General features: G+C 44.5%; 1 protein-coding gene across 3 annotated transcripts in view; it reads right to left on the minus strand.

Annotated features, from left to right (window-relative positions):
- LOC119176185 (beta-alanine transporter) overlaps positions 1–26,819 on the minus strand; it is a 99,496-nt gene that overhangs the window by 19,207 nt on the left and 53,470 nt on the right. For all 3 annotated transcript variants that reach the window (XM_037427346.2, XM_075877247.1, XM_037427347.2), the window contains one exon: positions 1,935–2,089. In XM_037427346.2, the coding sequence (XP_037283243.2) occupies positions 1,935–2,089 (155 nt within the window). The remainder of the gene's footprint in view (positions 1–1,934; positions 2,090–26,819) is intronic.

Here is a 26,819-nt window from a genome sequence, read left to right on the forward strand (position 1 = left end):
GTGAGGTGTTGTCTGGGGTGCTCTTATACGCAAACGTTTCATACGTGCATTCCTCCACCGTGATATTACGGATCGATCCGTAGCGAAAAGATCTTGCTTCGCTAGGAGTGCTCAGCACTATAATGTTCTGGGCGGCGTTCGGCGCAAACGAATCGTCCTCCGCTTCTTCGATCTTAATGTTAGCCGCTGTTATGATGGCTGTGCGCAGCGTGGTCATTTTGGTGGCACTCACTACGAGTCCCCCGCGAGGCCTAACAACCACGCGGTGCTCGTCTTTCTTGGCGAAAGTAGGCATGCGGGCTGACTTTGCCATATTAGCGTTCACTTTGGCAACGTACTGCGCTTTCTGTTCGCACCTACGCTCCTCCTTCAACTTAGCGTTCGAAGCCGAGAGAGACTTGCTCGGCTCACCTGTGGTTAGGGTATCCCGCTGCGATGAGCTGCCCGTTTTTTGCCGTTTCTTCTCGCGTCGAGAGGCCACTACAGTCCAACCCGCACACGATTCAAGCGGGTCACAGTCACTGTTCACCGCGGTAACACACTGTCCGATGCCGGTGGCGGTCGGAAAACCGTCGCGATCGTCGTCGAGCAGTCCCCGCTGGCGTCGAGTCGCGATCCGGTTGGTTGTTCGGCGGCTTTCTTCTTCACGGCGATTAGGCCTAGCTGACCATGCCGCCTCTTGCGAGCAGAATCCGCACTTATATCCGCGGCCGAGGTGTCCATTGCTTGGAATTCTTCGTAGTGTTGGTCGTTCTCGTCGTTCCGAAGCCTGGCGAGCTCTGGAGAGGCCTCCAAGGCCGCCCCAAGTGCCGCGCCGACCGAGCACATGGTCCGAGCGAAGGTAGCCGTCGTTAGGCATAGCGGGGCCTCGCCCGCTTCGCACATGAAATCGCTCTAAAACTCCCAAAATTAGGTGAAATGGCCCAAATTTGGTAATGACGTGGTCCACTCACCGAGTTGATCACTCACGTACCCAAATTAGTCCTGTAGGGGTCGATGGTCCACCGAAAATTAGCATTTACTACGGAGCCGATGTGAAGCGTGACCACTCGCTCCGTGCGCTCGCAGCGCCCCCCTTGCCTGCAGAGCACAGTGGACGTATATTGCTCGAAAAAATCGCTCATACTTTACAGTTCCTTTTCACGGAAATCGATGGCGCAAAGGATGCCAGCAATGGTTATAAACAACGAAAGAGCGAAACAAAATGCCCATCTATATAGAATTGCACACAAGAGAGATAGGAGAGGGTGTAGGTGTCGGGCCCTTTAGTCTTATGGAGTGAGGGGCGGGGCAAGACTGTTATATATTTTTGCTCCTTTCCTCCAAGCTTAATACGTTCAAGTCGTATTGCGCAACGATACCACATATTTATTGGTTCTTATCGTAAGCGCTCGAGCGCGCTTATGTATTTCCACCAGTCACCACTCAGTTATGTCAGTAGAGTGTCTTTGTTACGTACTTTTTTGAGAGTTTCCGTGCCACTATGCGCATGATTATTTTGAAAACAGGTATTACTCTGTAGTTCGAGTGTCACATAAAAAATGTTCTACAGTTATGAGAACCAAGTGAACCTCCCACGATCACTTTTTCTTTCAATGGATAGTCAAGAGTGCCACGAAAAGTCCAATTTTTTTTTTCATCATATAGTTAAACGCGCGATAACAAAAGATCTCTTGACGAAGACTACGAAGCATATAGCTTGCAAGGGAAATAACGCGTATGTTCTTACCATTGAGTATTTTTTGAAAGGCGAGTAGGTTTTTCTTTAAGGAAATTTTAACATCATACGACAAAGTGATTCTTATGGTGCCACAGCTAACTCTCGGCAACAAGAATACGAAATGCAATAAATATTGCTGCAAGAGCATGAGGCGTGATTGAACAGCCGTTTCAGCTACGGAGAGGTTGGTCCTTGTGAGTGAGTTTTCTCTCACTCATGATGAACGGTGTCTGGAAGATGGCCGGATACGTCATGCCCACAACGCCCCTCCAGGCGATGTAGCCCTCGTAGGTGACAGGGAAGGCAGCCCCTATTCCTCCCACCAAGCTTACTGCGATGGTCAGAAGAAATGACTTCTTGCGACCCCACCTGCGAGCAGATCGGCGTTCGTTAAAGCCCAGAACTCTATATGCACAAGAAGCTTTTGCGCTAGACTCAGGAAAAACAATTATATAAAAAACTTCGCAAACTTTATCACTGAATCTTCAAAACATCAGCAGCTTTACTTCCTCGCACAAACCATAACTTCAAGATAAAAGGATACCCTCTCGCTCAGCTTAATATGCTAACTTCTTCATTCCCCAAACGATTCTCGTAGTAATCGTCAGCCTGACTACACCAACTGCAGGCCAAAGGCCCCTCCCAAGACCCGCCAATCGAGTCGGTCTTGAGCTTTCTGTTTCCAAGTTATACCTGTGAACTTTTTAATCTCATCTGCCGTCCTAATTTCTGTCTCCCCCTCACCCGCTTGCCTTCTCTGGGAATCCAGTCAGTTACCCTTAATGACCAGCGTATTTACTGCCTACGTGCTACGTACTCGGCCCATGTCCATTTTTTTTCTTGATTTCCACTATGGCTTGCCCTAATCCTTAACCCCAGTTTGTTCCCTTTCGTCTTCCCGTAAGGTAGCGACATCAGAAGGTAGAATATGGAGATAACTGAGCAGGCTGTGAAAAGAGGCAGCAGTCTAATAGCTGCGAATGCAAACGTGTTCATGGGCAAAAATCGGATCTATGCATTGAGGGACAAGGAATGCAATGCCATAACTAATATGAATAAGATAGTTGAGGTGTCGGCGGAGTTCTATAGAAAGCTGTACAGAAACCGAAAAAAACCAGAATGATATCGTATGAAGCAATACTGGCCCAGAGGAATTCGACATCCTACCAGTAACGACGGGGGAAGTAAGAAAAGCCCTAGAAGAAATGCAAAGAAGCAGAACCACTAGTGAGAAAGGTAACAACCGACCTGCTGAAAGATGGCGGAAAAGTTGTGTTAGAAAAACTGGTCACCTTATTTATGAAGTGCCTCTTAACTGGAAGGGTACCTGAATCTTGGGAGAACACTATCATCATATTAATCCACAAGAAAGAAGGAGTCAAGGAGTTGAAAAATTACAGGCCGATCAGCTTACGATCCGTGCTCTACAAACTGTTTGCAAAATTCAGAGCTAATAAAATTAAAGTGACATTGGAATTCCATCAACTAATGGACCAAGCAGAGTTTTGTTCAGGCCCCTGTTCACCGTAGATCAAATTCATACTATTAATCAGGTAATAGAGAAATGCGTGGAATACAACCAACTCCTATACATAGCTCTAATAGATTACGAGGAGGCGTATGACTCAGTCGATACATCAGCAATATTCCAGGCACTGCAGAATCGGAGCATCGACGAGCCCTACATAAAGATATTGAAAGAAATCTACAGTGGATCCACAGCCACCACAGTTCTCCTGATCGCTTCAGTGGTGCCCCACATGAAGATGTTGAAGATTGGCTTGAGCATTACGAACGCATTGCCGAATTCAACCAGTGGAATGCACAACAGAAGCTCGCCCGCACGTACTTCACTCTCGATGACAGCGCCCACACGTGGCTTGAGAATCAAGAAGGCCGTATATAGACATGGGATGAGTTTCGTCAGCAGCTGATTGACACTTTTGCTAGCGTCGACCGTCGAGAGAGGGCTCAGCAGTAGCTTGAGTTAAGGCTTCAAAAACCTAACGAAACTGTGGCAATGTTTGCTGAAGACGTGACGCGCCTATGTCTTTGGGCTGATCCCAATATGTCCGAGGAAAAGAAGTTGCGCTACGTTATGCGCGGCGTGAAAGAACAACAGTTCGCCGGACTTGTGCACGATGCCCCAACTACCGTGGCCGATTTTATGAGAGAAGCCACTGCCATTGAGCGTGCTCTGCACCAAAGATCGAGGCAATGTGATCGCTCATACACTAACACCCCAATCAACGCCACTTCACTGACTCTGGACAATCAGGGCTCCCTACGTGACCTGATCAGAGATATTGTCCGAGAAAAAATTCAGAAGCTTTGGACTCAACCAGTGACCACCGTTGCCGCAGTCGGTCGTGACGAAATTAGGCACGTTTTTTCAGCAGCTGATCTCGGTCGCGAGCTGCGTCAAACGAGTTTCGCCGACGGTGTCCGCCGCCCACTACCAGTCCCGCATATTACATCATACTACTAGCCATCTACAGCCGCACCTTCGTCGCAGCCTTTGCAGGAGGCTTTCAGACGTCGGCCCAAGTCTCCAATGTCTTCATGCCACCAGCCAGCACTTGCCGCGCCTTACTCACCACCAAAAGAGGACATGAGATGCCCACAATTTAGCAGCACGGACGCTTGGCGCACTGTCGATCGGCGCCCTCTCTGCTTGAATTGTGGTGGTGCCGGCCATATAGCTCGCTATTGTTGGTACCGCGACACATCGCTTCGCCCGTCTCGGCCCGGGTACGACGGTCGCCGTGCCAACGCCGACTACATTGTTCGCCATGAAGACCCTGGTTTTCGAGGACGTCCAACAACATGGTCTCCCTATCACGAGTCCCTTTCTAATCGCCAGCCCGATTCCGCCCACAGGTCACGCTCTCCATCCCCTGCTCAGATATCGTCACCGAATCAACGTACTTTTGCTGACCTTCAGGGAACAAGGTCGCCCAGCCTTTACCGGGGAAACTAAAGGCGACGACCTCTCGGGATAAGATCGCAGCCCGACCACAAGACGATAAAAATTCTCCAGTACTGCCGCTTCAGAATCACTCGACGCCAACGAATATTAACAATGACGAAATGGTGAGCGCCGACTTCAGTGTAATTATTCTTGGGGAGCAACTGACAGCCTTAGTCGATACGGGTGTTAATTTTTCATAATAAGACAGAAGCTAGCCGATCATCTTAGAAAAGTAAAAACGCCGTGGACAGCACCACATATAAAAACAGCGGGTAGTCAAGTGCTGCTCCCTACTGAAATGCACAGCAAGAATCAGGATAGGAGATTCTTCTTTCGTCGCGACTTTCATCATTCTCTCAGAGTTCTGCAAAAATTTAATTATAGGAATGGACTTTCTCTGGGAGCATGGCACAAAAATCAACATCCCGGACCGCGTAGTTTCGTTTTACGAGAGTGCTCGTCTGACTGATTCTTCATGACCAGAGCACAAATCCTTTCGTCTCAAAGGCCACAATATAGTCGTGCTACCTCGATTATGTATTCTCGTTTCAGTAGCATGTGACGTACCGTTCGACGGTGAAGGAGTTGCCGATCAACTAACCTCACTGCTTTTCACTCACGGGATTTCAGTAGCAAGAGGAATAGTCAATGTCACCGATGGCCGAACGAACTTGCTGTTCACCAATTTCACCTCCGAGCGACGGCACCTTCCAAAAGGCACAACTTTGGCATATTTTGACGAGATCACTGATGTTTGTGACTGCTTTTCAGCACTCGAAACAACACCTACACAAGACCCACTTGACCTAGCATCTCACCTCGACGTCAGCCCTACTTCAACTGAGCAATAGCGAGAACGCCTGCTTGTGCTGCTAGCCGAGTTCCACAACTGTTTTGCGTCGACCTCAAAAGTTGGCCGGACGTCCTTGACCAAGCACCGAATCATCACAGGAGACACGGCTAGACCAATTCATCAAAATCCGTACCGTGTGGCTTCAAAAAAAACGAGAAGTGATAGACCAGCAGATAACAAAAATGCTTGAATACGACGTCGTTCAACCGTCGACAAGCCCTTGGGCATCACCTGTTCTTCTAGTCAAGAAGAAAGACGGCAGCCTGCTTTTCTGTGTGGACTATCGAAAGCTAAATCAGGTTACAATAAAAAGATGTGTACCCGCTTCACCGCATAGACGATTCGATCGAAAGGCTTCGAAGCGCACGTTACTTCTCTTCCATGGTCTTAAAGAGCGGATATCGGCAAATTGAAGTCGACCCCAGGGATCGTGAAAAAAACGGTTTTCGTAACGTCAGACGGACTGTAAGAATTTATTGTTTTACTATTTCGCTTGTGCTCCGCGGCTGCTACTTTCCAGCATCTCATGGATACCGTTCTCTGTGGGCTTGAATGAAGAACCTGCCTGGTATACCATGACGACGTCATTGTGTTTTCTACAAAGTTTGACGAACACCTTGAAAGATTACAGGTGGTCTTGCACGCTATACGGGCCACAGGCCGGACGCTCAAGCCGGAGAAATGTCACTTCTGCTTTGAGGAACTACAGTTTCTTGGCCATGTCGTCAGTTACGCAGGAGTTGGTCAGATGCCGAGAAAGTTGCCGCCGTCGCACAGTTTCCAACACCGTCAAATAAAAAGGCAGTCAGACATTTTCTGTGTATATGTGCATATTATCGGCGGTTTATTCCAGATTTTGGGCGCATTGCGTCGCCTTTAACTCGTCTCACGAGAAATGACGTTGCATTTGTTTGGGGTGACGAACAGGAAGCTGCTTTCAATGACTTGCGGCAACGTCTCCAAAGACCCCCGTGCTTGCCCATTTTGATGAGACAGCTCATACAGTGCTCCATACTGACGCCAGCAATGTTGGCCTCAGAGCTGTGCTCATGCAGCGCCAGGATGATGAGGAAAGAGTGATCACTTATACGCAAGCAGCACTCTGTCACGCACAGAAGCAAAATACTCGACCACTGAAAAGGAATGCCTCGCCGTGATGTGGGCAGTTATGAAATTTCACCCATGCTTGTATGGCCGCTCATTCAAGGTTATCACTGACCACCATTCGTTGTGTTGGTTAACAAGTCTGAAAGATCCTTCCGGGCGATTCGCACGCTGGAGCCTTAGACTACAGGAATTTGATATAACGATGTTGTATAAGTCGGGAGAACAACACACGGGCGCCGACTGTCTGTCTCGATCACCAATAGAGTCGGCTGCTTCTTTTGATGAAGAGACAGCGTTCCTCGGAATCCTCGACATGTCAACTGTCACAGATTACCAGCATGACGATCCTGAAAAAATTGGTTTAACTAATTATTTAGAAGGACGAAGCCAGAATGCGCCCAATGCTTTTGCAAGAAGACGATCGTCATTCTGTCGGCGAAACATTGTCCTTTACAGAATGAACTTCTCGTCAGACGGGTCCACCTACTGCTTGTCGTCCCTACCACTCTTCGTTCTGAGTTATTGCAAGCGTGCCACAACGAGGTCACATCTGGACATTTAGGCTACACGCACACACTGGGCAGAGTTCGAGGAAGGTACTACTGGCCTAGACTCACCACTGCCATGAAGCATCATGTTCGGACCTGCCTCGATTGCCAGCGGAGCAAGTCACCTCCGACAAAACCAGCCGGTTTGATACACCCTGTCCAGACCCCGACAACGCCATTTGACCAGATCGAAATGGACCTTTTGGGTCCACTTCTCACCTCTAGTGTTGGTAACCGCTAGGTTATAGTGGCGACCAACAACCTTACTCGCTACGTCGAGACAAAAGCCATCCAGACAGGCATAGCAGAGGAGATGGCCCGGTTATTCATAGATAATATTGTGCTGAGACACGGTGCGCCATCGATCTTTATAACAGATCGCGGAACCGCATTTGCAGCCGCGCTTTTAGATGTGTTGGTGCTCAGCGGTACTATTCGTCACCAGTCGACAGCTTACCATCCACAAACCAACCGGTTGACCGAGCAACTCAACAAAACTCTGGAAGACATGCTTTCAATGTATGAGGACATCGAACACCAAAACTGGGACGAGATTCTCCCTTACATAACGTTTCAATACAATGCTGCTAAACAAGAAACCACACGGATGACCCCCCTCAGCCTTGTTCATGGACGAGAAGTAAGGACGATCTTGGACGTGATGCTGCCACACGAATGGGATGACAAAAAAACGTGTGCTGACGCGTTTACCCAAGACGCAGAGGAAGCCAGGCAGCTCAGACGTCTGCGAATATACCAACAGCAAGTGTACGACGCATGTCGCTATAACCTACGTCATATACCTGTAACGTACGAAGCCGGGGACAGGGTATGGGTGTGGACGCCTGTACGAAGACGGGGGCTATGCGAAAAGTGGCTCGGAAGATGCTTCAAACCTTATCGAGTGCAACAATGACTAAGTGACGTGACCTACGAAGTCGTCCCGGGTAGCCCGAACTGTACAATGCGTCGCCAGCACTGACCTGAACTGGTGCACATAGTGCGCATTAAGCCATACGTCAGCGATTGACTCTGCAAGGCACCGTCGCTTGTACAAAGTTACTTTATGCGCGAATCGCTGGCTCAGCTATAGCATCAGCGTGATGCTCTTTCAAGGGGAGGCAAATGCTGCGCTCGAAACAGAGAACGAAGACGATGTGCCTGCCAACAGTCTCTTGAAAAGGGACACTGAAGCAGGCGACGTGCTTTTGGTAAGGTCTCTTGCTCTTGGCTCCTGCATAAAAACACATGCCGTCGGTTCTCGGACTCAACATCTCGGTGATCTGCTTACGTTGAACTGCGACAATATGCATATCTGTCACATGCCAAAAGATAATGTTTGACAATTTCTATCCCCCCTCGACGAAGAATCAACAGAGGGGCGATGTCGTCAGACCAGCCCTGTGCAATGAACGTGTACAGGGGGCACACGTCGAAAAAATCTGGTGATCATATTTTCTGCATGCGAAGACCGAGTACTCTGAGACATACATAGAAATAATAAATTCTTATATTCGGCCTGCGTTCGTACGGCTTCCATCTTGTCTGTGCAAGTGGCTATAGTGTTCGTTTGTGACCTGTCAACTTTGGCGCCAAGCCTCTCCTAGGGACTGGCTAGGAAAACTTGTAGAAGTGCATGTATGATAGCAACACTGCTTTTTGTCAACGTTTTACTAAAGCATATCACCAAAGAAAAAAATTACAAAGTCAAAGGAAAAGGAAGTGAGAAAAAAGTAAAAGGAAAGAAGTGCTATCACCCTAACAAAAGTGAAAATTTGAACTGAGCAGACAGATGTTTACCTTTCCCGATAAAATTGGAATGTATGACCTTCATTTATTCACAATAAAAATGACTTCACTGGAAGTTTTTTTTTTTCAAGTGTATAAAGTGTACGCATTATGTTGGAATACGCTAAGTCTTGGGTAAAATCACAAACTGCATCAAATATGTTTCTGTGACAATGTCCCAAGACGAGGCACCTAATTTAGAACATGATCTACAGTTAAACTTTAGCCTACCGTAATTGATGATGATGATGATGATGTTGATGTTGATGATGATGATGATGATGATGATGATGATGATGATGATGATGATGCCTCAATTACAGTGGCTGGAATAGAAAAGTGGGATGAGTGGCAAGCGGCACCTACGGAGTGCACTGAAGCCTCCGAGGAGGAGCCACGCGGGGGCGCGCGCAATCGTTCATACGTCGTTTGCACGTTTCCGAAAGTTTCGTCGTGCGCGTTCATCCTCGTTTTTTTTTAATTGCAGTGGCACTCTGACACCAATGCTTCTGTATGCACTCTCGTGGCGCGAAAACAAAGTCATTGCTTCGTCCCGGGGTTCAGTACAGGCTATGAGGCAGCTAAAAAGAAGCACGCATTTTTCGGCGTTCCGAAGGACGAAGCACTGTTAGTGCAGTGGCGGAGAGCGATCCCGTGCGCTGACAAGCTGCTTCAAGATAACTCGGCTGCGTGCGAGCTGTACTTCAGCGAGGGGTACATTTCCCGGCACTTCGAGCACACTGCGATTGGCAAAATTGTCCGCGTTGAAAGGGGTACACCCATAGGCGTGCTTGCCGTTCAGGTGAGGGGAGGGGGGGATTGGCGAAGGTTTATTGCAGGGTGCCTCCTTCCTATAAATCAGTGTATGAGACAGATTTTGCGCCCCCTCCTAGATAACTAAAAGCGTGCCCCACTGCCTAGTTAATGTATAGAACAGATTTAGCGCCCCCCTCCCAGGTGGCCAGATCCCTTTGCCCCCCTTGTGCGGACTCCTATGGACTCCTTTCGGAGAAGCTCTTCGCATTTGTAGACGCCTTTGAAATCAATTTTTTCAAAGTGCTTTAGCTACAACGGGCTTCACAGTTTGTGAAGAGCTTGTTTCCTGCTTGAAAAAAAAAAGGTGTCACACTGGGTTGCGCACAGCATGGTCCGAATCTCCCCAGTCAAGTAAACAAGTTTTTTCAGCTCACTCATTTGCGTTTTTACACAAAGGTACTCTACAAGGAGCGAGCATCTTCCCGTGAAAAGACGAAGTACCTGAAGCTCAGGCGCATCACCTAGGCTTGCAGCCCAATGTTCTGTGGGGCGCTTGTTAGCTATAAAACTTTATTTCTTGGGGATAAAAAAGGACGTGAAACAAATGATTAAGAATACATTGTTGTAAACAAATAGTGAGTCACTACTCGGAAATGTGTTGTATGACCTGTGTGCAGAAAATAAAAGGATTTCGTTCAGATACCGCTCGTGGTTCTCGTCTCTGAGTATGACGTTTTGATTGATGGGGCTTTATTTACAGATTAGTGCTTGAGAAAATGATGGTTCACCGTGGAAAGTGTTGTAAGCAATGGCTCACAACTGAGTTCATCGTTACATTCTTCTACCACTTCACATTGATAAAATGTTTCAGTGCCGTCACGCGCTCACTTTCGGCATCCTGTCGACCTGACGATATTTCCGATCAGTCGTGCACCCGCGTAGGCATCCTGTTTTCCAGAAGCTAATTAACATTCTTTCTCGGTCACCATTTGAGATCACGCACAAGTAAAAATTATATTTTAATGTTCCACATTGCTCGTGCGTGTGGTTGACTGCCGTCTCTGCGCAGCGCATCGCCACCTTGGGTGACGATGGATGAATGGATGGGTGCATATGGCTGTACCTATTAGATATGGTGGTGGCTAGCGCCATCAAGCCGTAATTCTTAATGAACCAAAAGCTAGATTTATTTTGTTGCCTTTAAATAGTGAGGTTGAGGATTCCTACTTTGCAGAGAAGGAATTAATTTTCACTCGTGCCTTGACTTTAGCCACCAATCAGATAGTCTCCTTCTAGTTAATTCTACCCGCTTAAAGTCTATTTTGCCCTCACTGTCTCGAAACACCAGTGCTTTGAAAACCTCTGCGTCATCACCCTGAACTATAGGGTGAAGCCCTTTACAGAACATTATCAAGTGTTCGGCAGTTTCTTCTTCCTCTCCACACGCACTGCACACCGTGTTGACCCATTCGTATTTGGCCCGATATGTCTTGGTTCGCAATACACCCTTTCTGGCCTCAAACAGTAGAGAACTACCCCGAGTATTATCATAGATCCTTTCCTTGGCAATTTTCTGCTTAAACATTTGATAGATCTTTAGTGCGGACTTCATAATCATGTCGATTCTCCACATATCGGTCTCAGCTTCCTTCACCTTCTTCCTAACCGATAATTCTTTTTGGTTTGGCCCCTGCTGTTTTCCAAGTATTTACCAGTCAATTTTCTGGTTCGCTTCCGCCATTTTGTATCGACATTCTTCATGTACAAGTAGCTAAATACCTTCCTAGCCCAACGCTCCTCCCCCATTTTTCTCAATTGCTTCTCAAACTTTATCATGCTGCTAGCTTCCCTACCCTCAAATGATGTCCATCCCATATCACCTTGTACTCCCTGATTTGGTGCAGTCCCGTGAGCTCCTAAGGCAAGCCTACCTATTCCACGTTGCTTAATTTCTAATCTTGCTTGAACCTCTGATCTCATGCACAAGACCACATTGCCGAACGTCAGCCCAGGAACCATGACCCCTCTCCATATTCCTCTCACAACATCATACCTATTGTAATTCCACAGTGCCCTATTTTTCATGACTGCTGCATTCCTGTTACCTTTACTCGTCCCGTATATTTCGTGTTCCCTCAGATACTCGGTCCCATTGCTTATCCATACGCCCAGATATTTGTATTTATCTGTTATCTCTAGCGTGACCTCCTGTATTCTAAGCTCACTACTTTCATTGTCATTAAAAATTATGACTGCTGATTTTTCCTTACTGAATGTGAAATCTAACCTATCTCCCTCATTACCGCAGATTTCCACCAATCTATGCAAATCTTCCTTGTTGTTGCACTATATCATCTGCGTACATCAATGCTGGTAGTGCCTGTTCAATGAGTTTTCCTTGTTTGACGAAAGAGAGGTTGAAGCCAGTCCACTTCCCTCTAATTTGGCCTCTTATCCTTGTAGGTACATCATGAATAATAAGGGTGACAAGGGACACCCCCTGCCTAAACCCCCGTTTTACCTTTGCAGGCTTCGATACCTGTTTTCCCACTTTATAATTACCTTGTTACCTTTATAGATATCCTTTGAAACATTAGTGACCACATCTTCCACGCCTAGTGTGTCCAGTATTCCCCACAATTCCTCTTAAACCACGCTATCGTACGCTTCCTTTATATCCAAAAATGCTAGCCACAAGGGCCTGTGTTCTTTTTCTGCTATTTCGATGCACTGCGTGAGGGAGAACAGATTGTCTTCGAACTTCCTGTGTTTCCGAAACTCATTCTGCAGTTCCCCCCGCACCCCCTCATCGTCTATCTATGCCTGCAGTCTTTTCTTTAAAATCTGCATCGCCAGCCTGTAGACCACTGATGTCACTGTTATAGGACGGTAGTTGTTTATGTCAAATTTGTCCCCCTTTCCTTTATAGATCATGCTCATCCTGCTAAGTTTTCATCCATCGGGAACTTCTCCATCGATTATTATTTTCCTCACTGCCTCTCTGAAAGCCTGCTTAGACTTCGGACCTAATGTCTTTATCAGCATTATTGCAATGCCATCTGGGTCTGGTGATGTACTACTAAAAACCCTTTTCTCAGCCCTTTCCCACTCTTGTTGTGAAAATGGAGTCATTGCGCCACTTCATTGATCCTTGCCTATTGTGGTGCATAAAGCACTTCTTTGTTGAAATTTTTCTGTCACCCTTGTTCTTATATATTCAATAGCTTCGTCCCCTTCTAGCCTAGCATCTTGAGCTGTAGTTATAAACCTCTACTCTAGGCTCGTCTCGTTTCTTAGGGAGTTTAGATGGTTCCAAAATTTCGCAGCTACCTTTCTATCTTTTTATGTACTTCTGCCAGCCACTGGGCTCCCTTTCTTCTAATCTCTTCATTGATCAGAAAGATGCATTTCTCTACAGCTTAGAAAGATTTCCCATTTTCTTTCAACATCATCTGTCTGTTCACCCCGCTGGTTAGCATGTCGGTGTTCTCTAGAGGCTTCCTGACGTTTTGCTATGGCTCTCTTAACTTCCTCATCCCACCAACTTTCGAATTTGTGTCTTGTTTTCCGGGGTGACTTGTCACGTGCCTTAGCAAGCTCTAGCTCAAACAGTCTAATTACATTCGTGTATGTCCACACTGTTTTATTATCCTCAGTGATTACTTTCTCAATTTGTTTAGTGGCTATTTCAATTTGCCTTTCTGAATAAAAATTTTCCTGTAGTTGCTCATCTTGTCTCCTTCCCACTTTCACTGCTCTTCCAAAACTTAGCTTGATACGTTTGTGATCACTACCCAGACTTCTGGTGCCCCCTTCATCTATGTGCATTCCCCTGAGCTTATCATACATCATGTGTGACATCAGTGCGTAATCTATCGTCGACTGCGGCCTTCTTAACTCCCATGTTATTTGCCCTTCACACTTCTCGGTACTGTTGCAAATGATCAAATCATGCCTTTCACACATATACATGATCATTCTGCCTCTCGGGTCGGTATACCCATCTATATCTTCTATGTGCGCATTTATATATCCTAGTATGATTATCTCGTACTCTCCTCCTAACTCCTCAATGCCCTTTGATATACACTCTACCATTGCCTGGTTTTCCTCTCTGACCTTTGCTCCCATCCACAAGTACACGAAACCAAGGAGTGTCATTTGCCCTGCCACTTTCACTTTTAGCCATAAATGTTCCTTGCACTCCTGCTTGACCCCTTGCCAGTCTGTACTTTTATGAATGAATGCTTAATACCACCCCCCTTTCTGCTGCCTTCTGCTCTATTACAATATTCCCACGTGTAGTCCGCATTGTTAGGAGGTTGTTCCATGTCCCTGAGATGTGTTTCTACAAAACCGTATACCATAGGCCTCTCCTCCTTTGGCTGTTCTTCTATCTCTTCCCAGTTCAGCCTGTTCTTACCACCCTGCATGTTAATATACCCTATGTCTGAATTGGCTCGGCGCTCGTGGCTACGGCTATCTCTGCCCCGGACTCTACCTATCTTAGATACTGGTTTCACTTTGGAATCGTATCTATCCATATCACCTGTCGAAGTCTCTCCCTGGTTGTTTTCCTCGTTACTAGCTATCCTGCACTCCGCAGGACCCGCTTGCCCCTCAAAAAAGCTACTGCGCGTCCTGCAAGTCGCCAACCCACCTCATGACCTAGCCGCCCATCGAAGTGAATTCTGTCTCGTTGAAACCCCCCCCCCCCCCCCCACCTATGCACCTCTCTGTTTATTTCTACCACCTCAAAGCCTTTCTCTCGACTCATCCGCCATATCTCTTGGTTTGCGTTGACCACCGCTCTTTGCAGGTTGCTATCACGCACCGGTACCTCCGGTATCGTGCATATCACTACCTGCACCTTAGGAGAAGTGGCGCGCATGTCATCGACGCCTTTCGCCAGTGTGGCTGCTAGTCCTGCTGTATCTTCATTTAAGACATAGTTTAAACCGTCTGAAATTGTCACGAGGTTTCGTCTATCAGCTGTAGTTTTGAGTTTTGCGCTCGCTTGCCTCATGATTGCTTCCAGCTTGCGTCCTAGGAACGCCCCTACTGCAACCCTCTTGTCACCTCTTACCCTCTATTTGATGGCTTCTGTGCATCGATTTAAATTCGAATCCCCGGTGATGATCACATGCTCTGACTTTTCAGCTGGAATGTCCTGCACCTGGGGGTTACTTGCACCTGTGACGCCGGCTGCTTTGTCCCCTCCCAGTCCCACCACTACTTCGCTGAAGCTTGGCCTTGCGACAAATGAACCGGCTGAATCTGTTTTTTTTTTTTCAAAACTTGCTTGCTCTTTCTTCTCCGCAGTTCTGGTTGCCGGTTTCCTACTGTTCTCTCTGTAGGCTGCTCCTCTGTTTACCTTGGCTCGTGCTTCCTCGGCGGACTTCATCTTTTCTCCCATAGCCCTCGTTTTCTCTTGCTCTGTCGCCAACGCAGTCTCGAGCTCTGTGATTCTAATCAGCAGGTCACTCTGGGTAACCATCGTTTTCTTCATTTTTTTCTCAACCTCACATTGCCTACGCTTCGCGTCAGCCTCTTCTTCTTCCGCTTCTACACTTGGGTGCACTTTCAAACCAACCCCACATTCTGAACACTTCACAGTCTTTTTAACCATGTCTTTCCGACACCAATTGTCCCTATGACTTGTCGCACTCGATAATTACAAAACTCGAGCCCAGCCCTACGAAAACGTCTAAGCACTACTACAAAACTTTGCGTGTTCAATGTACGTGCACCTCCCCAACGGGGTGGCAAAAGAAAAAGAAAAACAACAAAAAACAAAACAATCAAACACACACATACGCACAAACTAATAATTACCTGGTGACTGACTCCCGAAAAAGCCGTAGAATAAAATTAGTGTTACAGGGATTTTAACTGCTGCCCTATAATTATAAAGACAAGCTCAAAACATGCAAAACAACTTATCTGTGCAGTCGATCGGGAGCGCTCAAAAAACACGTCCATCCACCGTGACAGTCCGAACCGAACTCACGCGCAAACGACCGAACGACGTGAATGGATGGATGGATGGATGGATGGATGGATGGATGGATGGATGGATGGATGGATGGATGGATGGATGGATGGATGGATGGATGGATGGATGGATGGATGGATGGATGGATGGATGGATGGATGGATGGATGGATGGATGGATTGATGGATGGATGGATGGATGTGGCTGTACCCTTTAGATCGGGCGGTAGCTAGCGCCACCAAGCCGTAATAATTAATGAACCAAAAACTAGATTTATTTTTTTTCTTAAATAGTGAGGTCGAGGATTTGTACTTTGCAGCGAAAGGTTCAATTTGCACTCGTGCCTTGACTCTAGCCACCAATGAGATAACCTCCTTGTAGTTAATTCTACCGGCTTAAAGTCTATTTCGCCCTCACTGTCCCTAAACCCCAGTGCTTTGAAAAACTCTGCGCCATCAACCTGAACTACAGGGTGAAGCCCTTTACAGAACATTATCAAGTGTTCGGCAGTTTCTTCTTCCTCTCCACACGCACTGCATACCGTGTCTACCACTTCGTATTTGGCCCGATATGTCTTTGTTCGCAATACTCCCGTCCTGGCCTCACACAGTAGAGAACTACCCCGAGTATTATCATATATCCTTTCCTTGGCTATTTTCTGCTTAAAAGTTCGATAGATCTCTAGTGCGAACTTCTTAATCATGCCAAATCTCCACATATTGGTCTCAGCTTCCTTCACCTTCTTCTTAAGCGATAATTCTTTTTGGTTTGACCCTTGCTGCGTGCCAACGTGTGGCAACGCCATCTGGTGGTTTCCTCCCAAGGCGTTACACGATAGTCGGCGCGTTCATCACACTTTCCTATTCTAGCCACTGTACCTCAACCATGGCTCCTACCCACTGAAGGGATTAGCCAACAAATGTTTATATAAAAAGTTTTAGGCCTTTTTCAAACTAATAATCCTGACAAATAGAGAAAAGAAGATGTTTAAAAGTGGAAAGAGTGACATAACTTTTCTTTCAACCATTTCGACCAGACAGTATAATGTATATATTGAATTTATATAACTGTAATAATAAAGAAATGCAAAAACTTGTTTCGATTTACTGGCACCTTTTTAGAGCTTTTTCGCGAGCTCGCCTTTATTGTCCTTCCAGCAGCAGTACAAGGCACCAAAAAAGGTAATTTTCAGTACAATATCCTGGAAGCTACCATTCCAGCAACTGGAACAACAATAATAATCGATCTTGCAATAGTGGAAATATAATGCGAAAGGCGACTCCTTCCACCACGTTAAAATAATATAGCATTTTTTCTTTCCGAGCACTTTCACCGATTATCGTGGCTTTGAGGTAAAACTCTTGTTTGCTACGTGGACGGTCTGGATTCGTTTCACACTCGGAAAAGGAAAATTTAATTATTTATTTTATTTCATCTCTCTCAATTTTCTGGTGACCGAAAAGACATTTTTTCACTGACCACAAACGACGCCAACGCTGACGGTCATGCAGGAATTCTTTCGAAACGAGCTTTTTAACGTTATCGTGTTAATATATCAGCCAAGCTCAATGTTACAATATTTGAGAGGTAGGCGGCCCTAGCAAACCAACCTGGCAAAATGCCTGGTCAATTGAACCCGGACGGGGGCAACAGCCGATGGTCTTCCACTCTAGGAGTTCTAACCACTTGCCGCTCAACTTGTAGGTAATATTTTGCTGCAGGTGATAGAGAGCACGTTAGGTAACCTTTAAGACACATTCTCCCCTCTATTACACCTAACACATGTCGCGCTGTTCACTCAAAAAAATTTAAAATTCCCGTGGTTTTTCGCGAAGCTTTCAATGCTGTGAACGAACCGACCGATGAGCCACGTCAGTTAGAACTATTTATTTCGATGATTTGAACGTGAACAATATAATGATAATATGCCTTCTTTATTTTCTGATTCTTCGTCGTCTTCTCCTTTATCTTCCTGTTGCTAAATAACCCCGGGTCCTCAAGTGTCCACCCTTCCAGTGGACAAACCAATCTCGTGGGTTTTCGTAGAAGCTTACTGTCAGTAGTCTTCAAAACGCACACTCTGGGGAGTTGACCTTGCCCTGGAAAAACTTCCTTTACCAAGCATATTTTCCTAAAAGCATTTTGATTTCTTTCTTCTAGTAAAATCATGTCACTTTTTTTAGGTTTGTAATGATTATTTTTCATTGCGGGTTTTTGCACTCCTCATTTGCACTCCTCATTTATTGCACTCCTCAATGCACTCCTCATTTATTTCCTACCCACAGAGCTCCATTGCTTCTACAATATTTTAGTAACTTCTTCACGAAATCTCCACACCTGTTGAAGGTTGTGGTCCCATTCTTCATTTACGTCTGCTCCTATCTTTTGCTTTCTGCCAATCAAATCTGATGGGATCAAAGGAGTGGGCTTGTCCGGTTCCTCCTGAATTTACATAAGTGGTCGATTGTTCATGATGCTTTCAACTTCACAGACTAAGTTATGCATCTCATCGATATTTAGTAAACGTCGAGCGATCACTTATTGCATAGATGACTTGAAGATGACTATTAGACGTTCATAAAATGCACCCCACCATGACACGTTTTCGGAAATGAATTTCCACCTGATACGATGATTGGCAGTAAAGCTCCTCTTAGTTTCACGTTGTAGCGTCGTGATTACGTTCTATTCTTTGTTAGCTTTCTTGAAAGCCTTCACATTGTCGCTGTAGATGAGTGAGCACATCCCTGTTATTGCAATATAGCTTCGAAAAATCTGCAGAAATCTTTCAGCTAAAACGTCTTTAGCTGTTTCCAAGTGCACAGCTCTCATAACTGCGCTTGTAAAGAATTATATGTAAACATTCATGACCTCTTTTTTTGTTTTCGCTACTTGCAGAGAGCGTGTGAAATCTATTCCAACAATTTTAAAATGTGTAGTCCTCGTTACTCGGTCGGCAAGCATTGGAGGTATTTCTTGTGACAGTGGTCTGGAATTATACCTTCTGCATATATAAGGCATGTTCTAATGATATCATTTACTTCCTGTCGTCCTCTGAGTATCCAAAACTTTGTTCTTAATCGGGCTAGTGTTTCTTGCACTCCGCCATGAAATGTTTAATCATGCACATGTGTAATCAGTATTCTTGTAAAATAATTTTTTCTATGTATTACTATAGAATGTTTTTCGTTAAATGTCATAGTTTTCTCTCGAAGCGGTCCTTTTAGTCTCAGTATGCCTTGTTCATCTGTAAATACCTGACAACCCCTTATTGTCTTATATGCTCCGACTTTCTTCATTTCTTTGGTAAACTCCACATTTTGTTCTTCTTAAATATTACGGTTTTCCGCGGCCTCGATCTCTTCATCTCTTAGAGGACCATATAATTTGCCACGGTAAACATTGCTGTAGAAGCGAATCATCCAAGCGGTTACCCGCAACATCTTTGAGTAAGTGCCAAACTTTTCAATTTCGATTCCTCGTTTTTGCGTCTGCGTCTTGTTCACTCGTATATTCAACAAGTATTCCTACTTTTTCTTGTTTTTTTTTCATTAGCACCTAGCTATTTTTAACTTGGATATCTTTTCTTCTGTAACCATTCCGGTCCTCTCCACCAAATTTCTGCTGATGAAAGTTGTTCCACGGTGAGCCCTCTGGTTTTTATTACAGCTCACGTATGCCCATTGACTCTCTGCTGACAATTTTATTATTTTTTGTAGTCGATGTTGAACAAGTGGTTCACGCCTTCCTTCTTTTCTTACCAGTTTAACACGATTGTAGCATCCATCCAAGGCTTAACCAGGTCAAATTTTCGTTTCAGGTTACTTTTGATCTAACTACACATTCTCACAAATGGCGTTGCTCCTAGAAGGTCTAATTTTGCGAGGCTGATTGCCTTCGTTAGAGGCACTTTACCTTTTGCGTGAATAAACACTGTCTATTTGACTCCGTTTTTGTAGGACAGTACCATGTAGGCTTCACTTCGATGCGCCGCAGGGCTTGCATCTGAGAAAATGTGCAATTCTATGTTCAAATGCTGTTTTTGATTTGAGACGTAATGTCGTGGTACTTTATATTTTCAATTGATCTATTTCCTCCAACCATTTCCTCTATATTGCTTCATCTTCATCTGTTAAAGATATTCCCAAAAAATTACAGACTTCCAGAGCCTTTGTATCGCTATTTTTGCTCCTACAGTGACGGGCGTTTGAAATCCCAATGGATCGAATATCTTGGCACTTTCTTGAACCGCTGCTCGCTTAGTCAGCATTTCACTTACTTCTGCTGTCACCCAATTTTTCACAGGAAAGCACAAACTACCGTCGTTTGTATTTTGTGTCCTTCCTAGTAGGTTTGTTTCTCTCTATGATGTAGCAACGGCATCTTGGTTTTCGGAAAAATGTTTCCTTATCTTTTCACTGTTTGATGTTCATTTCTTTTGGTTCATTTCTGCTCTTCGAAAAATTTTCTATGCGTCCCGTTATAAACCTTTCGCTTGACTCTCGTGCGTTGCTCCAATCATGATGTCATCGATGTAAATTAAATTTCGAAGTTTATCCACCGTTCCGTGAAAGTTTTCCTGTCCTTGATTCAAGTGATGCTGTATTGTTTCTGCCAGCGAAAAACCGCTTGGCGTTGTATCAAACGTCACCCTGATCATACCCCATGCAACGATCGTTTCCTTAGTCAAGTCTCAGTGCTCGGGTTTTCAGCACAAAAAAAAGGCATCTTGATCTTCTTCGTGACTACTGATTGGAAGGAATGCCTTTTCAACGTATGTCATCATTGCAACTGAGTTTATGCGGACTTCCATTATCAGTGCCACTATATCCGCCTTCAACTTTTCTACAGCTCCTACGTTTTCTTTCAACGACCTTCCTGGTGTCATTAACGTCGAAGCGTGAAACACTATCCTCACTTTTGCTGTCAGTCGATCTTCTCTAACAACTGCATGATATGGCATGTAGTATGCGACGTGCTCAGATTCATCCAACGTCGTTAGCTCTGCTGCTACCGAAGAAAAGTATTCTTTCATAGTACTGTTGCATTTTTCTCTTAGCCTAGAGTCTTTCTGAAGCCTTCTAGACACCTGCATCAATCTTCTAATTGCTGCTTTCTTGTTTTCTTCCATGTTGACTGTTTCTTTCCATGGTATTCTTACTTTGTACTACAGCCTTTTCAAATGATGCCAAATTGTGGTCAACTCTATGCAGCCTGTTCTTCGTATGTTATTTTAGTGTTTTAGAGCCACCAAAATCTTTGGATGGCATTCGTTATCTCATCTGTTCCTTCTCTAGCGTGAAGAATCATGACTGATTTTGTTTCTTTCACGTATGATTCTCCACCTCATGGTACTTGTAATTCCAACCTAGAATGCTTTCTACTAGTTCATGGGTTGATTGAGTCTTTTCACATGTCTAGTTATATCCTCTTAGTAGAAATCATTACCTAATAGTAAATTTGTTTTCTGCGTTGCACGTTTTTCGTGGTTGTGATCAGCGATCTTCATTCCCATTTTCTTCATATAGGACTTTGAGTTGTCGTTTGGGCTAGCGAGTGTCGTTCTGGATATGACACTTATTTCAATAGCCTCCTATACTAGTGATTCCTCATCTCAATTTTCTTTCAGTGCCACTTCGGCAACTTTCATAACACTTTTATTTTCTTTTACTCCAAATGATCCAACTGTCAGTTTATCTCGCCCCGCCGCCGTGGTCTAGTGGCTAAAGTAGATGGCTGCTGACCCGCAGGTCGCGGGTTCAAATCTCGGTGGCGGCGGCTGCATTTCCAATGGAGGCAGAAATGTTGTAGGCCTGTGTGCTCAAATTGAAGTGCACGTTAAAGAACACCAGGTGGTTGAAATTTCCGGAGCCCTCCACTACGGCATCTCTCATAATTATATGGTGGTTTTGGGACGTTAAACCCCACATATCAATCAATGTCAGTTTATCTCTGCGGAGTACCTTGCAACCAATTCTTCCTGACAGACTGGTTCGTATGAATGATCTTTGGCTTTAACAGTGGAATGACACTCTTACGTTCTCTCCTTTACCTTCCCCTTCTGGCCTATCTATGGCCGTAATCAATAGTACATGATAGCGTTCTTGCATTTTAGACGATGCTAGCAGGTTCTACGATATGTTAAACATCATATCGTCATTTTAATTACGAAGCATTTCCCAGCGAACTTAGGCGACATTGAGCGTATCTATCTATCTATCTATCTATCTATCTATCTATCTATCTATCTATCTATCTATCTATCTATCTATCTATCTATCTATCTATCTATCTATCTATCTAGCCGCTTACGTTTGGGTGCTCCTGTGGTTACGCCTTAACTTGGCGTGAACTAAAATTAGCATGAGAGGGTGAGATGGTTTGACGAATATGACGCGCTGGCCAAGACATGAATAATGTCACACTCCCGTCGCCTAGGTCGTCAAACACTTCCCGCCAAACAGTGGCCACAGGTATGTGCCACATGTGGCCACAGGTAGCCGCAGGTGACCACAGGGTGGCCGCAGCCACTCGCCACAGGGTATGAGCCACAGATGGTTGACCCTTAGTATCTAACTCTAGAACGACAAGAACACGCATGGGCAATTTCAAAGCGGGAGCGTTAAGAAATACCCGACATCGGTAGCGTCAACCCGACAAATGCAAAGAATAAATGTCATGGTTGCAGCTGGAATCCAACCCAAGCATTTTGCGTGGCAATGAAGCATTTTAACACAGAGCTACGTCTGGTCTCAGAACCACTTTTCTAATTGACGCTAATCTTCGTGAAACTTCAATAATGGTTGCAGTGCTGCCTACCCATAAACATTACATATTTACTCCTTGGATACAGCCGTCACGTCGGGTTAACGTGAATTGTGGTTATTTGTCGTGCGCTGAAGTTAATTTATGTAACATTGTCCAGGGTCAGCATCCTTGCGAGCATCAGTGCTTAATATCAGCTTCTGGTGTTGCTAATACGCATGTTCCAAGTGAAAAGAACCGGCTATATAAACTTGTGCAACTATTCAACATATGTCTTTGCGTGCAATATTTGTACATATATTTAGCGTCATTTCGTACCGTGTCACTCAATAAAAAAATTGAAATACCGTCACCTTCACCCCGCATGCTTTGCATAACGTTGATTCCCAGTTATGGGGGATCTGCCGAATTTTGGTTCCTCACTTTTGCCATTATGCCTTCTCCTTTCACTGCGCTTTGTCCTGCACATTGAAGTTGCGTGTTTTGCCCTGAACGTTTACAAACCACCGATGTTTTAAAAACTCTTGCGTTGTGATTTGGTCTCGTGCACCTGAAGCACCTGTTGTCTTCTCGAAGCTTTCTCTTTCTGTCGTCGTATTTCAGTGACTTCCTACAGTTTCCAGCGTTATGATCGTTAGATTACAGAAGCAACATCTTTTGAGACGGAGCTCTGAATTGTGGAAATGTTGCTTTTTAAGTTTCATCTCTTAGTGCATTTTTTTCGAGGTCGGTCTTCCCCGTCTTCGAAACTTTCTAGCAATTCCTGCACTTAACATGTCCTTTTAAAAATGATGATGAATCCTTTTAGTGTATCTTCACTAGTACCAATGTTGCTTTCTCCTTCAAAAGTTCCCGTTCTCTCTTGCGTACTTTGCCTTCTGTTCTCGTACATTGGTATTCAATTAACAATTATTGTGGTGTGCAAAGCTTTAAGATCGGCATGAACATCGTAGCGTACGAACGACATGATACTCCATGCGCTTCCAATCCGTTCGTGTGCACTTGCACTCTCTGGCGAAATTCGCGTATACCTTTGACATCTTTTGGATTCCCAACTGGTTTTGTCGACGAAGGGAGGGTGGTTAGGGCACTCGTTGTGAACGAACACACCGAAGAGCCATGACGGTTAGAACAGTTTATTTACATGATATCAACTTGAGCAATATAAGGATGATATGTCTTCTTCTAATTCTTTGTCGTCTTCTACTTTATCTTCCTGTTTTTACATTAGGTGAAACATTGTACCTATTTTGCATTGGAAATTAATTTCCACGCACTGAACAATTATTGATGTAACAAATACAGGTAAGCCGCCACCCCTTGAGGGCCGGTCTAACCGAAATATGCAGTAATATTTATATAAAAACTTTTTTATTCAAAACAAAGTTTCTTGCTAAATAATTTCATCGAAAATATGGATTACCAAAGAAAAATTAATGAGTAGGTGCTGAAAAAAATTGAGGAACCCTTGAGCTTCGTTTTTAAGAGTTGAACGCGATAGCGAAATCCGGCCCTAGTGCGCCCTTCAACCGCTAAGTGTATATTTCTAATATGTTTTGTTACATACACTAACACACATACACAGTAGATTGTACCAGAGCGCGCACGCGAATGGTACATACAAGTTTTTGATCTAAAGCAAGAGTCGCATTGCCTCCAAGATAAAAACTGCGCGCTAGCCATCTTGAAAGCCATATAGGGTCTGACAATGCCTCCCAGATGACAGCACATTATCTAGCATTTGCTGTTTGCTTGATCAGCGCTTCTGGAAGGGCATGATATGTTTTCCGCTAGATGGACATACTTTTTCATATTTAGAGCTGTTTGAATGTTTCTGTGTGTTTTTAGCCGCGATGGCTGCACTAGCGTGGCCTTTTTCGACGTAGTTTGAGGTCGCCCAAATGCGCCTAAAAATCGCCGTGTGGTCTCTTTTTCATCGAGACACCTGTCAAACAAAAGTCGTTAAAGCGGCCCTGAAACACTTTTTCAAGTAACCAGGAAATGAATGCACTAAAAGAGATTATTGCCTCAATTCCACTGTAATTTCAAGAATACGTTTAAAGCGAGTGGAGTTACGAAGGTTTATCGCATGTTGCAATTGAATTTTATCTTCTCTCATCTCGACCAAAGCGCTGAAAGCTAAGCAGGGAGGGTTGGAAGGGGCAAAGAAACTACATAACCCACGCCTCGAGACCTTTAGCACTTTTTTTTCTTTTTTTTTTCTTCGAATACGCGGTTTTCTCAGTGTGCTAAGTAGCGCGTGGACAAGTAGCGGCCTCCCACGGCAAACTCTGTGACGAGCTTTTTCGCTCACGGACGATTTTTCGCTCACCAATAGTGCCGACGCCGACGGCGCAATTTCTCCAACACGAGCTCTCTAACGCTATCACACTGAAACTGAAAAAAGGAAGAGAACGAGCTCGCAAAATCGCTTCGATATTGCAGCAATTTATATGAAAAAATTGACCATGCTGGCTTTTTGGAATAGTAAATCAAAATCATTGCGCTTTTTTTTCAATTTTAAGTATATCCTTTCCTCTACTATTTAGGATACTTAAAACCGCAAAGGCTAAAAATTATATAACCATTTCTTGTCCAATCTCTTTTAGATCGTAGCAGCCATGGCTGTGGCCCCATCATCTTCATTATCATCATCATAATCAACTACGCTAGGTTAAAGTTTAAGAGCAGAAAATATTCTACATTTGGGTGCCTCTGTCTTGGGACATTGCCACAGAAACATATTTATTACAGCTTGTGATTTTATCCAAGCAACTTAGCTTGTACCAATATATTACCTACCTTATATATACTCGAAAACAAACAAACAAAACAACCAGTGACATCTTTGTTGTTGTGAATAAATGTAGGACATACATTCGAATTTAATTGGGACAGGTAAGCAGCTGTCTGGTGAGTTCAAAATTTTACTTTCGTTAAGACGATAAGACAAAATTTCTTCTACTTTTTCTCTTCGACTCTGTCCTTGTAATTTTCTTCCTTTGGAGTTATTTAGTAACAGGTTAGTAAAGAATAGTGTAGTTATCATACATAGACTACAGCAAGGTTTCCTATCAGTCGCTAAGTCAAGTAGGCACCAAAGTTGAGAGGCCACAAGCCAAAACTCGCCACTTGCACTGATACGATGGTAGCAATAACATTGGAGAAGAATATCAGCATCTAAAAATATCATGCATGTCTTAGTAGAGCCCGTCTCGGCATGCAGAAGTTATGATTATTAAATTTTATGATATGTACCCTCTTCAAATTTTTGAATACACAAGACTGATCTGACGATATCACACCTCTGTCTATTCTGCGTCGGGGAAGTGGGGGAGGGTGACAGAAAATGTCGAAAGTTATTTTTTGGCATTTCAGAAATATTCACGTGTTCGAAGAACATTTATTGTTACTCCGCTTTAAATATAGGCTAAATATAAGTGCATGACATATACTCATTTTTGGTGCATCAGGTTTGGCACATTGTCAAAGATATATTTTTCATGCGGTTTATAGGTACACTCAAGCTTCTAAACGTACTCTAATGTAATGTTGACTACAAAGAATATTCGACAAACAAACGAAAAATATTGTGTTTGTCGAATCCAACAAACGTGTTCGAGCTTGTTTCGATCCGGTGAATTCGGCAGTCTGGACTACTAGCACAATCACGCAAAGAAAATAGCATTGCCCAGTCTTATCTTATTTATTTATTTGTTCTGCACAGTAAAAATTTTACACCCAAAGGGGTGTAAAAAGGGTGCTTTTACAAGAAAGCACCCTTTGCAACACCCTTTAACACCCATAAATGGTCAATTGAAAAAAAGCACCCATTTGTTTGGGTGCTTGCCTCAATAGTACCCTAAAATAGGCTCTAAGGGTGCTTTTGTGCCTGAGAAGGGTGTAGGTGACGATTCATCAGATGGAATATTCAGCATAAGAAGAACCCATAATTATAATATTTGGAGTTTTACGTCTCAAAAACCTCGATATGATTATGAGGGTCGTCGTAGTGGAAAGCTCTAGAGTTTTTGACCATTTGGTGTTCTTTAATGGGCACTGATATCGCACAGTGCACAGGCTTCTACCTTTTCGCCTCGATCTGAATTCGACTGCCACGGCCGGCATCGAACCCGCGGCCTTCGGATTGGCGGCCGAGCAGCGTAGCTACTGCACGAATATGTGGACCTTGCGTTAAATGACGGCCTAGACTTAGAATGTGTGAAGGTGCTCTCTGAATACAGCAGAATGCCAGCAGAAGCAAATCGCGTTTCATCTATAATGGCAATTAACTGCAATCCACGTTACGAAAGCTC

The sequence above is a fragment of the Rhipicephalus microplus genome, chromosome X (assembly GCF_043290135.1).
Source record: "Rhipicephalus microplus isolate Deutch F79 chromosome X, USDA_Rmic, whole genome shotgun sequence".
NCBI lineage: Eukaryota > Metazoa > Arthropoda > Arachnida > Ixodida > Ixodidae > Rhipicephalus > Rhipicephalus microplus.